This window comes from Pterocles gutturalis, unplaced genomic scaffold (genome assembly GCF_000699245.1).
Source record: "Pterocles gutturalis isolate BGI_N339 unplaced genomic scaffold, ASM69924v1 scaffold14758, whole genome shotgun sequence".
NCBI classification, from domain to species: domain Eukaryota; kingdom Metazoa; phylum Chordata; class Aves; order Pterocliformes; family Pteroclidae; genus Pterocles; species Pterocles gutturalis.
Window position 1 is genome coordinate 25,523 of NW_010123326.1, and position 14,152 is coordinate 39,674.

General features: G+C 47.6%; 1 protein-coding gene across 1 annotated transcript in view; it reads right to left on the reverse strand.

Moving 5' to 3' along the window:
* Nucleotides 1–564: 564 nt before the first annotated feature.
* Nucleotides 565–14,152, reverse strand: part of SPINT1 (serine peptidase inhibitor, Kunitz type 1) — a 23,638-nt gene continuing 10,050 nt past the window's right edge. The window contains exons 2-10 of the mRNA XM_010077867.1: nt 9,531–9,682; nt 7,876–8,014; nt 6,616–6,786; nt 5,906–5,932; nt 4,808–4,933; nt 3,836–3,886; nt 2,874–3,044; nt 2,099–2,155; nt 565–985 (exon numbers count right to left, since the gene is read on the reverse strand). Coding sequence (XP_010076169.1) covers nt 789–985; nt 2,099–2,155; nt 2,874–3,044; nt 3,836–3,886; nt 4,808–4,933; nt 5,906–5,932; nt 6,616–6,786; nt 7,876–8,014; nt 9,531–9,682 — 1,091 coding nt within the window. The 3' untranslated portion in view covers nt 565–788. The remainder of the gene's footprint in view (nt 986–2,098; nt 2,156–2,873; nt 3,045–3,835; nt 3,887–4,807; nt 4,934–5,905; nt 5,933–6,615; nt 6,787–7,875; nt 8,015–9,530; nt 9,683–14,152) is intronic.

The window sequence follows — 14,152 nt, forward strand, 5'->3', positions numbered from 1 at the left end:
ATGAGAGAATAAATAGGTATTTTTTCAAGGTGTTTGGGGTCAGACTGAACACTAGAACAGCAACCAGGGCAACACACAGAGAGAACATGGTGGACACGTACTGTACATGGGAGGCTGTCACACGGCAACCAGGCAGAAAAAAAATCTAGGTGCGCTTTTGTGTTAAAAAGCAAAGCCTAGTGATTAAAGCAGGTATTTCTGTTTCCTTCCATCTCAAAAACAGGAACCACTGGAGAGTGTCACAGAGCCCTTGGAACAGGCCTGGTTACATGAATCACCCAGCCCAGGCTCAGCACGACCAGGAGGGCTGCTGGGAGGCAGGGCCACCTTGCAGACGACTGGGGGAAAGGCAGGAAAATACAAGGCTGGGTGGAAGAAAGTGGCTCTGCAAACAAAATATTGCTAGCTCTGGTGAGCTTGCACCATTCACCAACATGAATGCTACACAGATCCAGTCCCAAGGTCCTTCAGCAAGTTGAGCAGAATTGTGCTCTGGGTTTGAGCAAGAAGAGAGATGTAATTCAGAGTTTCACTGGATTGTTTGAGGTTAGGAAGGGACAGACATCAGAGAGCATCAAAATGCTCCCAGATCCTCACTTTCCAGAGCAGCCATTTAGCCAAGACAATCACAAACAGTCATACTGCCAAATCATGGCTAGGTCTTGGCCTGATGCTACAAATGTCTTCAAAGAGAGAGTCTTTCAGGCACAGGCCCGTGTCTATAAACAGAACTCCAGCAGTTTTGGGGAATTTCCCCAGTGTTGGGCTGGAGAGACAGAGGCTGTACGTCAGACTGGTTTGGTGGCACTGTTGTAAAACAGATGCTCAGTGTCCTCTGTGGTGGAGAGGGTTGAGTTGGTTGCAGTGGCTGGCTGACGGCGGCGGCTGTTCTTCTTCCTGCTCTTCAGGAAGAAGTAGCCGATGATGGCCAGGACCACCATGATGCAGATCCCGAGGACCACGGCAATCACTACCTCAAAGGCACCTGCGGGGGATATATGAACACGTTAGAAGGGCTGCTCCATGAGCTCTGATGCAGCAGCAGTGGCCAGGAAGAAGCAAGCACAAAAGCCACTGCAGAAGCTGTGCTGGCAAAGAGAGGAGGTGGGCAATAGCTGGCCTGACAGCAGGGTAGTCACTGCACAACTGGGCAGAGAAGGAAGAAGGCAACCACATGGCATAAGGGTACAGCCAGGGTACAGCCAGCCTGTCTCTTCCAAATGACTGTTCCCATCATTTCCCGGATGCACCACGCCCTCTAAAGGCTATTCAGTGACTTTGGCACGCTTGGCCATTTGACACGCCTATGAATATCAAGCCCTTCTGAAAAGCTGGCCTTGCTTCATATGTCAACAGGGAGGCCACCAAGGGGTGGTCACAGAAAGCACCTGATGTTTAGGACAATGCTGTTGGAGTGAGCTCTGGTGGACAGGCTGAGTGTGTGGGGAAAGAGCTTGTAGCAGTGCTGTGAGCGCTTGGTCTTCTGCAGCCCATCAAGCTCCTGCATCGTCAGTGGAGACAGTCAAACATGATGCGTTTGAGAGCCAGTGTGAATGTGAAGATCAAATCAATCTCTGGGGTTGAAGAACAGAAGCGTACAATTTCACAAGTTCTCTACTGAAGAAAGAGGCCTTACAGCCCTGTGGTGAAAGGACACCAACCTTAATAGGATATTCCTTCAAGTTTATAGGGTCATCAGATTTCCCCTAGTCTAACACCCAACATTATTCACGTACCCACTTGGGCCTTCTTTCTTGCAGAAGTTAGTGGTCCTTATGTGAACTTGGCCCTTAGGAAGAATTTTACTTGCCTTTTTTGACGTTGAACAGTGGAGAATTCATGCAAGTTGAGGGAAGGAAAATCAGGAGCCCCTAATATGAGCTATTGAGTCACAGACAAAGGAGAAATTGTATGACAGATGCACAGTGCACAGAAGCATCTCTTGCCACTGCTAGCATTCCACAAATCCCACACTGCTCCCTCAGCTTTGAAAGGGGGAGGGAGGAAGAGAAAGCTATTATTTGCAAGGAAAGGCAAAATCTTGTTCAGGACAGAGTAAAAGCAACAAGCAAGATCTCTAGGAAAAATTACTACTCACTTAGGATAGCATTTTGGGATTGAAATGATTCCCATCTCCGGCCAATGACATCTGCTTCTGAATTGGGAGCAGAGAGGGAGAAAAAAGTTTTACAAAGAAGGTTGGGAACAAAGGATAAGACAGGAGCATATTTCAAGTGCTCTAAAGTGACTGAATGCATCCAGCATGCCTCACGACAGCCATGGTACTGAGCTCTCAGGGCAGGCTATGAGGCACAGCACAGCTGAGGGTGGCGATTTAGAAAAGCAGCATCAGTTTGCCTCTTAGGAGATACAGTTCGGCAGAATTCCTCTTGTTTCAGCTGTTGGCCTCCACAGCAACATGTACAAAGCTCTACAGTGTAAACCTTTCCCTTGTTCGTTTAAAACTTCTACCTAATATGTGTCATGGAGGATTTTCTTAATTTCTCCTCTCCCACCTGGGGAGAACTGGAGCCAAGCTAGAAAACTACATTCTCTTTAGAGAGGCCATACCGTATCTCTGGTTACTTTTGTCGTCATCCTCCTCTGTCCCTTTTTCAACATCAGGACCCAAAATGTTTGCCAGCTCTAAGAAATGACAGGCTGCATTGCAGAAAGATGCTGTAGATACACATGGTTCCCTGTAAGCCACTGGTCACGTTGAAGAACGCTGTGAGACATGGCCAGGGTGTGAGAGCAGAGCTGCTCTGACTGAAAGCTCCCAAGTCACTGCCTTTTTGGGACCACAGAATTTAATCTGGAGTGATGTTCATAGTTGTATCAGTAGAACTCCAACCCTCAGTATGTTCACTTACTTGTGATGCCTGCACATGATTTCATGCACTCTTCCTCTTCTTCAAAGTTGTTGTTGTTGCCACCACAGCCACCATAGGTGAAGGGGTCACATTTCTGAGAGTACGGGTTATAGTACCAGCGGGGGATGCTCTCGGTGCACTGTCCAGTATCAGGCAAGTCCACACAGTGACCTGGAGAAGCAAGGTGAGATGCTCTAGCCCAAGCAGTGTGTCCCCAGAGCAGCAACATTTTCTGCTCACAACACAAGCACCACAGCAGAGGGAATCCACGGCCCGAGCAGTGGCTCCTGGGTCCCCGCTGCCCAGTTGCCAGCTGCTCAAACTGGCACTGCCAAGGTGAGCTGCCACCTGCCCACAGACCTGACTAGCAAGGAGAAAAAGGAACATCAGAGTGTGCAGGCATGCTAGACCTTGGATTCAGTCCCCTGCAGAAACGACTTGTCCTCCTCACGAGGCAGAAGGGAACACGAAGAGCCTGGACACGCAGCAACCACAGTTCAGCTCGGGTCTCCTCTGCGAGCAAGCTGCATTTAAGCTGAGTTGGGATATACCCTTTCAGACCAGAGATAGTGCCACTCTCTACACTAGTGCAAACAAGGCAGAGGTCTGGGACAGAGCACAGACACATGATTACTCATATTATGCCAGTGTTGTGTCCCCCACACTGCTTTGGCAATATTTCCAAAAAAGTGCTGCAGGGTTTTGTACAGGCCAGGTACTGTGCCCAGCAAGCAAGACCTGCTTGGGTGGAAAAAGTTTAGGCACGAGAGTGAAAGCCTGCTATAAACAGCTGTCCTCCAGGTCAGAGAACAGGCCCTTGCTCATTTTTAGCACAGGAATTACCCAGATGCAACACCCATTTTTGGAATTATACAGGGAAACAGTTTTACCATGAAACAACAGACTGAAGGAAAAAACAAAAGCTGGTAGATGTCAGCCAAGGTGCTCTGGATGGTACGTACCTTGCCTGCGTGTGACGTTGATTTTCTGCAGTCTATTGAACTCACGAGCATCTGCGAGAGAAACATCTTATGTTAAAACTTCTCTCACCAGCTGAATACAAAAGAAATGCCTCCGTCCATGCAGACATGGGCAGACAGGGCTTTCCTGCACATTTGTTTGCTATCACAAGCCAGGGAAACAGAGATATAATTTGAGGTTCTTAGACATCTCAAAGCTATGAGAGGAACATGGGAAAATAAAATGTAGTAACAAGAAACTTCCCAATTTCCATTCCACAAATACAGAGGCAAAACTATGCAAAACAAAGGCTGCTTTCTAATTTTTTTTTCCACCAAGAAGTGTGGGGAAACTGCTAGCACTCCAGGTTTTAAGAAGTGTGAAAGAGCACTACTGTAGGATATAAGAGAGGGCAAGAGAGATGAATTGCATGTTTGCAATCTAAAAAGCCAACAAAACACATATAGGAAAGAGGTTATAGGAATTCTGTCAGAAGAGGGAGGGAGGGAGGGAAGAAGGGAGGGAGGAGGGATTGCAGACTTGGGCAGCTTTCCATGGTGCATTTACATTAGCATAACATGAGAATGTTAAGGGGACTGTGACACGGGACAGGCTGGGAGAAATCATCGTTTTATTTCCCATTTCCCAACTCTAGGAGAGCAGGCAAGGTCATTCAGTGAGAAAAATACTGGAAGGGGAGGACAGGCTCTGAAGTCTTACAGACAGGTGCAGATAACAGAGTTGAAGAGTATTTACGAGGCAGGAAACATCCCAGAAGGAAGATCAGCTCTTGCAGCCAGCAGAGGTATGAGAGATGGCAGAACTTGCAAATATAATACTGCAGAAAGAGGTAATGCAGGTTCAGGAGATAGAACAGAAGATACCAAAAGGCATTGAGTCAACACCTGTAACTTACATTGCACTCATCCCCGGGCAGATACTAAGTTGATTAAGCCAGAATTTGAAGTACTTACATTGTTCACAATACATCTCGTCTGATCCATCAGCACAGTCGGGAGTTTCGTCGCACTCCAGATAGGCATCAATGCAGCAGCCATCCTTGCATCTGAAGAAGGGGGTCTGACAGTTCCCATTGCACACTGCATCAGAAACAGTTCAGATAGCTCATTAAAATTCTGTGTTTCTCCCTGCCCCAGAGACACTTTATGAGGGACTTGCTTGGTCCCTATCTTGCTGATAGGGCTGGCAAGCAAGAAACAAGGCAGAGTGGTTAAGGTCTCTCTTCAGTGCCACCCTGGACTCAAAAACAAAAAAAAAAGAAAAAAAACATTTATTTTTTATAAATGAAACATTGCTCTGTGAACAGCCATGCTTCCTCTCAAAAAAAGAAGTACGCAGAAGGTGGAAGCAAGAATGAGCTACTCGGGCAGAATATGGAGACATTGCCCAAGCATGGAGGATTAAATCAGGAAAGCCAAACTGAAACCTGCACCCCGGGATGCGAGAGCCAATGCAGAAAAGCGGTTATTCCCCTCTGCTCCAGAGGTGCTCCCAAGTGCTGAGTACTGTGCCCAGGGCACAAGACTTTGGCATACTGGAGTGAATCCGGTAGAGACTCAGCAAGGGGCTGGAGTGCAAGACCTAGCATGAGGTTATGGAAAAGACAGAGACAGACTCATTTTGGAGGTGCACAGTAATAGGAGGAGCAGCAACAGACATGAATTGCAACAAGGATTCTAAAGGAAAGTGATTCAATATAAGGGGACAAAAATTACAATGAGGGTCATCAAACACTGGCACAGGTTGTCCAGAGAAAGCATAAAATCTCCTTCATCAGAGATACCCAAAACTGGGCTGGATGCAGCCCTGAGCAACCTGATGTGACTCAAAGCTGGCCCTGCTCTGAGTAGTGGGTGGTACCAGATGACCTCCAGAGGTAATTCCCAACCTGAGTTATCCTATGACATGAAAGTGAAAGGCCTAGTAAAGAAACTGGTCTCCAGTGCCTCACTTTCCACATTCACTAAGTGCTAATCAAAAGCCACAGGAACAGACGTCAGACACTGAGCCTGAGCTCACAGCAGGGTTACGCTGTGGCACAGGGGGCTCACCTGGCTGCTGTCGCCCACCAACAGCACCTGCAGAGACAAGGGGAAAAAGAAAACACATTTACCACCACATCATTTTGTCAGCTCAAGATCAACCTTTATATTGCCTTCCTATCTCACCTATGAAGGGCACATTTTCTGGAAGCAAGCCTTGCAGGAGTTAGGGAGGGGAAATACAGGTGTCCATTGCCCAGAGACTCCAGCTGAGCCATACCCACATAAGGCAGGCTGGGAGAAGCACGGAGGAACTCCCCACCACTAGCTAGACCATGGTCATTCTTTTCCAAGGCTTGTGCCTCCTCCTTACAGAAAGGGCCTGGCAGAGGCTCAGCCCATTTATCTGAGGCAGCAGTAAGTCATTCTCAGACTTGGCTAAGAGGGTGCCAAAGGAGAAGATTAATTCCATTTTGAAAGTGAAACACTTCTGGCTCCCCCACAGCACAATGCTACCCTCTGAATTTAGGTTTCAGCTGCGACAAGAAAATTTGGTGAGGGTTTCTGCAGCCAGAGACACACCAGGGCACTGAGCAGTGCTCCAGGAGCTGGGTCAGATACGTTGGCAGTGTAAGACTAGGATTCCCCATCCGTAATTAGCCTGGTCTCCTCAGCTCTCTGGGCTCTAAGTAGCTGCCAGCCAAGAAGGTGCAGTCCCTGCCCACAGGGTCACCCCAGTCCTGTGAGAAAGAGGGGGCTGATTTTTGAAGCAGACTCACCTCTGACATTCTTGCAGGCGAGTGTACACTCCTCTTCCCGTAAGTAGTTATTCTTGTTGGGCTTGCAGCCACCAAAAATGAACTCCTCACACTGCTGAACGCTTGGGTTGTAAAACCAACGTGGAAAAGATCCCCGACACCAACCCACCTTCTTAGGAGTCAAACAATGCTCTATCAAGAAAGTTAACACAAAAGGCTCTGGTTAGCTTGCTTTGCCTTCACATTGATGAAGGAGAAAACCTTCTGAAGGAAAGTTCATCAACAGTGTCTGAAAGACTTAAAAAGTCTTGAGCAGCATGGAAAAGGTGAGTAGGGAGTCCTGGTATATATTTTCTTATATGAAAGGCAGGATCACAAACTCAAATTAGAAGGTGCTACATCCATAAAACGAAAGGAGCTGCTTCTCCACACAGCACATAGGCTGTGAAACTCCTTGCTTCAGGATGTTGCTGCTACATGAAGATTACATGAGGCCAAAAAGGGATTCATCCTTTCAAACACAAAGACGCCATCTTCTGCTTAAAAAAAATCTCCCAGCTGCAAATTCCTTGGGGGCTAGCCAAGCATAGTATAGGCATTTACTGATAGCATGTCATGTTCTTGTACTCTTTCCAAAATACCAACCTCTGGACACTGTTGGATGCAGTGCACTAGATTTTGGACAGACCATTAGAGTCACGTAACATGGCTGTTCTTATATTTTTATGGTACCTGTGGTAGAAGCAGAAATTCCCTTCTTAGCTACTAGTCAACCACTTGTGCAAGAACTCCTTGCTGCTAACGCACTTGTGATGCTGAACATTTTGATAATTAAAAAAGGACATTCACACAAAACATATAAATAACGCCAGGGACAGTCTGAATGTCATGCAGACGGCTCCATCTATCCTGTGGCTTAAGGGAATTAGGGCCTTCACAGCAAACCATGGAGTCTACAAGACCTTTTGGGTTCTCCTGTCTCACAGCCTCGGCTGCGCCGTGGGCTTCAGCCACTCTGGCATCACTCGGCAGATGGCAATGACATGCAGAGAGACCACCTCTTCTGCAAGAGGATGTAAAAACCCTAAAATAGACTGCTATAAATGCAGACACCACCCACGACTGGTCAGGGCAGGCTTTTATTGGGGAAAAGTTGACATGCAGGTCTGATCTCTTGATTGTGCTCTTTTCCCATCTACCCCTCCGAGAAGAGCACCAGTAATGCCAGAGCAGCACCCAGGCATGGGGACTCCAGCTAGACATCCGTGGGCTCAGGCTCACCTTCAGTCTGCTCAGAATTCAGCACCATGATGGTGATGTTGGTGAAGTCTTGCTGTTGTGCAGTGTCTGTGACAGTAAGCTGGAAGACGTAAGTTCCTGGCTGTAGGTTGGAGATTTCTACCTCATCTTCTTCATGCTTCTGAGAATGCAAAAGAAAGGCTTATGCAGAAGAAGGTACCTCTAATGAGGGAGTGAGTGAAGCCACGCAAGGCTCATGTTCCTGCATTAGCAAAGAAGGAGCGTGGCTGGAAACCCCCAAGCAGATGTCTGTCATGAAAGATGTCTCAGTGCTATAGAGTCCCCCAAATCCATGGCCTGGTACCCAGCTGGAATAGCAGAGAGAAAGAATACCACAAGCCTAACTAGGTATTTAATTTTTTTGGGACATTGTGAAGGCAGGAGGGAAAATAAAAGTCTTTGGAGAGGTCTGAAATACCTGCAGTTTTTATTTTATTTTTTAAAAAATAAAACCCATTATGAATCCTTTACTTAGTACACAGGGAACAATCTAGGTGTATTTAAGAAATACACACTCTTACATTTTGAATATGACAAGTATATTTAGTTCTAGAGATGGAAACGAGTGCCTCTTTCTCTGCCTGCTGAGAGGTTTCTAAAAGAGAATTAATTACTTTTTCAGAATAGAAAGCTGTGATACTATTGACACAAACTTTTTTCCAATATTCGCTAACAATATTGGGCCTCCATTTCCATGCTATCTGCCTTCTTAGTTAGGTTTCAAGAGAACACAGAGTTGCCATATATCATCTTAATGTAGTTAATGTAGTTAACACTGCATAATACTAGAGAACTCTTTTTTTTTTTTTTTTTTTTTTTTTCTTCCCCTGAAAGTTGCTTTGGCTGTGCTAGGGGGAAGGGAAAAGGAAAGGAGCACTTCCAGCTTTCCACAGGCCCCCCCAGCACCCTAGAGCAAGTCATTGCTGGCCTTCAAAATCTGCTGCAGGCCTGATGCACTCGTTTGCTAATTCTTCCAAAAGGTGCCACAAGAGCTCCATATGAGCTCCAAGACTTTCCAGAGCATTTTGCAGAAGTTTATCGGTAATCATTTGCTCTTCTAAAGCCACAATTCACATTTAGCATCTACAAGATAGGCAGTGTTTACACCCCAGAGTTCACGGAGCTGGTCAGGAGACATGACTTCTGCTCCAGCTCAGATAACATAGGAGGAATCCATGCTCTAAAGAGAGGCAAAGTCCAGGAAAAGCCCCTGGAGGACAGAAGCAGAGCCTGAGACTGGATTATTCAGAGCCAGAGCAGGAGAAGCACCGAAGTGGAGCAGAGCAAAACTAAGGACAGGCCCCTCACTGAACTGCAGGAGCCTGGGAGCAGAGGCAGCTCCTGCACTGACGCTGCTGCCCGCATGGGTGCTCCCACCCAGGCAGATCAGGCATTGCTTAGGAAGGCTGGAGATGGCGTCCTGGTGCAGAGAGCCCATGACCTGATGAGGGCCAGAAGTGCGAAAAGGTAGGGGCAACAGTGAGAAGTGCTCCATAGCTTTTGGGAACAGGCGTGTGGATGGACTGGCTTGAGGAGGGAAGGACAAGGTGACCTCTAAGTTAGTGGCTGTGAGAGCCCAACCTAGTGCAGACCACAGGTGTGACTGAGCAAGCTGCTTCCTTCCTGCAGCTCCCTACCTTCATCTCCACAGAGGGGTCGCCGAGGACCTGTTTCCATTCATAGCTCACTATCCCTTGGTCATCCGTGCTCTCCGTGCCTCTCAGCATCACCGGCTCACCTGGCTGTACCTTCATGTCCTTGCCAGTGCGGGCTATTGGAGGACGGTCATCTGCAGAAGAAATGCAGAGTAAGGCTTGGGGAAGAGGCTAAAGGGTCCAGTCCTTGTCTCCATTACAGGAAGACAAGGGAGGGGGATTCTTCCAGGCTGAATCAATACAGACATCAACCACTGCAAGGAAAACACTTTTATACAGCTGTGCTTCTTGCAGCCCGACCAAGCGACAGGCAATCAGCACCGTTACTACTGCCCTCACTAATTTACTAAATCCGCAACCCACTCTGGCAGTGTCTTTGGGCCAGTTGGCTCCCTGGCCACCTATGCCCACAGGAACCACTGTACGAGGGTGTCCCTGTGGCTACAGCCATTGTGCTTCTGGCCATTGGATCGCATCCTCACAAAACAGCACAGAGCAGTCTCCACCCTCCACTTAGGGAGATGACCTGATGTGGGTGTTGAAGAATGTGGAACTGACTCCCATCGTTCCTACCACCATTTCTAAGCACTACCTTAACATACTTAACCAGAGCTATGCAATGCAGGATTTGTATGGAAAATATCCCTTCTCCACCATATCTTCCACCTCTCTCTGACACGCATGCCTTAAAAAAGCACACAAATGCCATTCATGAGATCATTATTTTTGTGCCATTCTACTGATTAGCTTATTATTAGCAGCCTCCACAATCCATTAAACACTTTTCCAGACTGTAAGAGATGAAAATTTATCCTTGCCTGTGCCAGCAAGAACAGCCTAAACAATTACACCATTGAGCCTGACTCATAAATCCTTTCAGCCCGAACGTCTCTGATCGCAGGCTCCCTGCATAGCTCAGCCCATAAAACTCCACCTGGTAGCTCCTGTACCAAGTCCAAAGCTCAATGTTCATGTTCAGCCTGAGTCTTTTGTAAAGGCATCGACTGTCAGTTATAAGCTAGATATAAATCACTCTACCATTACCCTGTTGTATAGACTGTGACTGAAGAAGAGGATTAGTGCCCCAACCCCTTGGAAAACTACTCCATCAGCTAACTACTTTCACTGTCGTAGACCTGCTCCTAATTTCCTGTTGGAGTGTTTCTGGATTCAGGTCCCAGGTGCTGACTCCTGCTAGAGCCTCCTGAAGGGACCTTCAGTATAAGGCATATATATAAACAAACCTGACATTCAAAACTAGCTACTTTTTCATTCTTTCATCACTAAATTTAGTAGGATAGCAGGCTTTGCAACAAGTATTCCAGATCATAGTTACCACAAATCCACACAGAATCTTCAATTTTCTAATATCTTACACCAAATGAAGACCTCTTAACTCTCTCCAGGTCTTACAAATGCTGCTGCCACCAGAAAGTCACAAGTGAAATAAACCTTCCCTTGTTTACATGTCTGAGCATTGCGCTTCAGCAAGTTCAGCTGCACAATCGAAGGGGGGTATGTGCATGCCAGCCCTCTGACGTTCCCCAGCTGCAGACCTTCCCCAGCTTACTTTCCTCATCGCTGAGCCGACGGGGCTGTGGTTTTACTGTCTGAGAAGAGGTCAGCCACTTCTAGCTCGTGCAGCTGCAGGACTTCTGCTTACATTGATCGCACCAGTCTGTGTGCTCTCCACAGTCTGTCACTGGTTTTATCTTTCTTTTCATGTAAGTTTTGGATGGGAACAACACAGGATCAAGCTCATATTGTTGAGCTTGATCCAACCACCGAAACAGGCAGAGGATACCCAGTTGGATATCCAGAGGATACACCACCCGCATCACAAGCAGAGATGCCCACCCTGGTGTCCTTCCAGCTTTGGGTGAGGCACACCTCCCCACTGCTCCTTCCTCAGGGCTGCATCCCAGAGCGATGGGTCCTGTCTCAACCAGGCACAAAGGCTGCTGAAAGACACCAAGCAGGGCCAAGAGAGCCTGGCACCTCTTGGCTTTGAGGAGGGCCAGTAGGACAACTAAATGGAGCTTTCCTTTATTTCCAAGCAGTCTTGCCATGAGAACTTTCATAGGTGAAAGCAATGACTGGAGCTGGCAACACCTTCCAAACCGAACAGGGAAAAACAGCCCCACAACTACCTTATAGATAGCACTACAAGCCCTGGAAAGGGAGCACATTCCTACCATTCCTCCCAGGCAAACACCGTGACCCTGCCAGGGAGAAGTGCAGCCTGCTCCCTGCCACCCTCCTGCCAGGGTGAGCCCAGGAGGTGGATGTGATTGCACAAGGCAAAGATCAGTTCTGCAGCACCACAGAGGACGGTCATCAACTCACAACAACTCCAAATCATGTTTTTTCCATGTAATTTTTAAGCAAGTACACTTAAAAATAAATTGCAGGCCACGTATTTCTCCATAGGTCAATTTAGTTACTTTGGGTTGTGGATTGCACGGTGAAGTAAGAGGTTGGTTCTGATCAATGGGTTGTCAACCTCTCCAGATCCCAGCTCTAATCAGCCAAATTCCCTGACCCTCCTCACCTCCAGAAAAATATTCAGAGTGTTTGCTTATGTGTGGCGGCTGCCAAGGAGGAAATCCCACTAGAAATGAAGGACTTAATTTTCAAGTTTCTCCCTTTCCTCCTTAAGATGTCTGAAAGCTCAGTGACGTTGGACTGTTTCTCCTACACTGACTACATGACGCCTTCCATGGTAACGTGGCTCTTCTCCACCTGAGCTTCATCACCTGAGCCTCATAACCAAGTGCTGACTGAGCCACAGTGAACATCAACAGGCTGCTCTTAGAAGGGAGATTCTCCATTCAGTTCATTTTGCTGTGAAAGTCTGTTTGAAAAATGAAAGTTACCTCTGCTATAATGCTCTTTTGACTGCATAAAGTTTCTGCTATAAAACACTGTAATTAACAGGGAGATTAAAGCTTTATGATGCAGTTCTCTGTTGTGCTCTTTACTGTGGAACATACACTCCTGGAGTCACATAATTAAGTGACAACTCCCGCTTCCATTTATAAAGTCCATTGAAGGGTGAAATATCTTTTCTTCATGATCCCAGAGAAAAGCTTGATAGAGTAAATCCAAAATGCTTAAAAACAAAATGTATTTGGTTCACAGTGTATTCATGCCTCAGTTCCTGTTTTTTGCTTTTTAAAAAAATTCATCTAGTTTTAAGCTTTATGCAGTCTGTGGTTTGTCTGGCTTCAGTTCTAACAATGAGTAAACTTGAACCAAAGTAGATGGGGGAACAGGAACCTAAAAGATATTAAATTCTTACAAGGGCTGCAAAAGCAAGCGCCTAGGTGGGGAGAGAGACCGCCCCCCCCCAGGGCCCTCAGCTATCCGAACATGCAGGCACCAGTGAAAGCACTTGCAAAGCTCCCAGTTTGGGGATTTCTCTTTTGGAGCTCAGATATCAGCTCTTGCCCTCGAGACACAAATTCACAGAAACCAGATTTCCTCCATTCCAGCACTCCTGCGGATACACCCTGAGTACAGATACACCCTGAGTACGTAAGACCATAAAGCAATGCTTGAAAATCACAGAATGGTTTGGGTTGGAAGGGACCTTAAAAATCATCGAGTTCCAACCCCCCTGCCATGGGCAGGGACAGCTCCCACTAGCCCAGGTTGCTCAAAGCCTCATCCAGCCTGGCCTTGAAACCCTCCCTCCAGGGATGGGGCATCCACAGCTTCTCTGGGCAACCTGGGCCAGTATCTCTTCACCCTCACAGTAAAGAATTTCTTCCTAATATCCAGTCTAAATCTTCCCTCTTCCAGTTTAAATCCACTACCCCTTGTCCTGTCACTGGATGCCCTTGTAAAAAGTCCCTCCCCATCTCTCCTGTAGCCCCCTTTCAGTACTGGAAGCTGCTCTAAGGTCTCCCTGGAGCCTTCTCTTCTCCAGGCTGAACAACCCCAACTCTCTCAGCCTGTCCTCGGTGCTCCAGCCTCAGACCATCTCCGTGGATCCTGTGGCCCTGCTCCAACAGCTCCATGTCTGTCCTGTGCTGAGGACCCCAGAGCTGGATCCAAAAGCAGCAGCAGTGTCGGCACAGTAATTGCTGGCAATGCTCCAACTACCTACAGCAATCACACACTTATCGCTGGAGCATAGCACTGGAGAGAGTGGGCAATCTCCTCTTCCTGCCTTTCCAACCTGCCTGGGAGCGCAGGCGAGGCTGGAGAAGGGCTCTGCCAGCGGCAGCGATGGTCACTGTGCCATCCTTGTGTCTCATCAACAGGCAAGTGATGTGAGCCTTGCCTGGGCGATTCCTCTGTTTCTTCTTCAGCTTTGGGGTTAGGTTGGCATTTGCAGCTGCGGGTGCAAGTACTGGGGCATCCTGTAGAAGTGTTGAGGCCTTTGTGAGGTGCACGGCCACCCCTGCTCTGTTTGAAGTGCTTCTTCTGGGTGCAAGAGTAATTGGCCAAGGCTCTTGGGCAGGCTGGCACCTAGAGCAGGAGCGTGGCAAGCAGCTGCTGCAAAGGAGATGGGCAGGTAGGAGCTTGTCCAGTTTCCAATTTTGCCTCCAGCGAAAAGAAGGTCCAGAGAGGCAGGGGAAGGAACGGGGCGAAAAAAA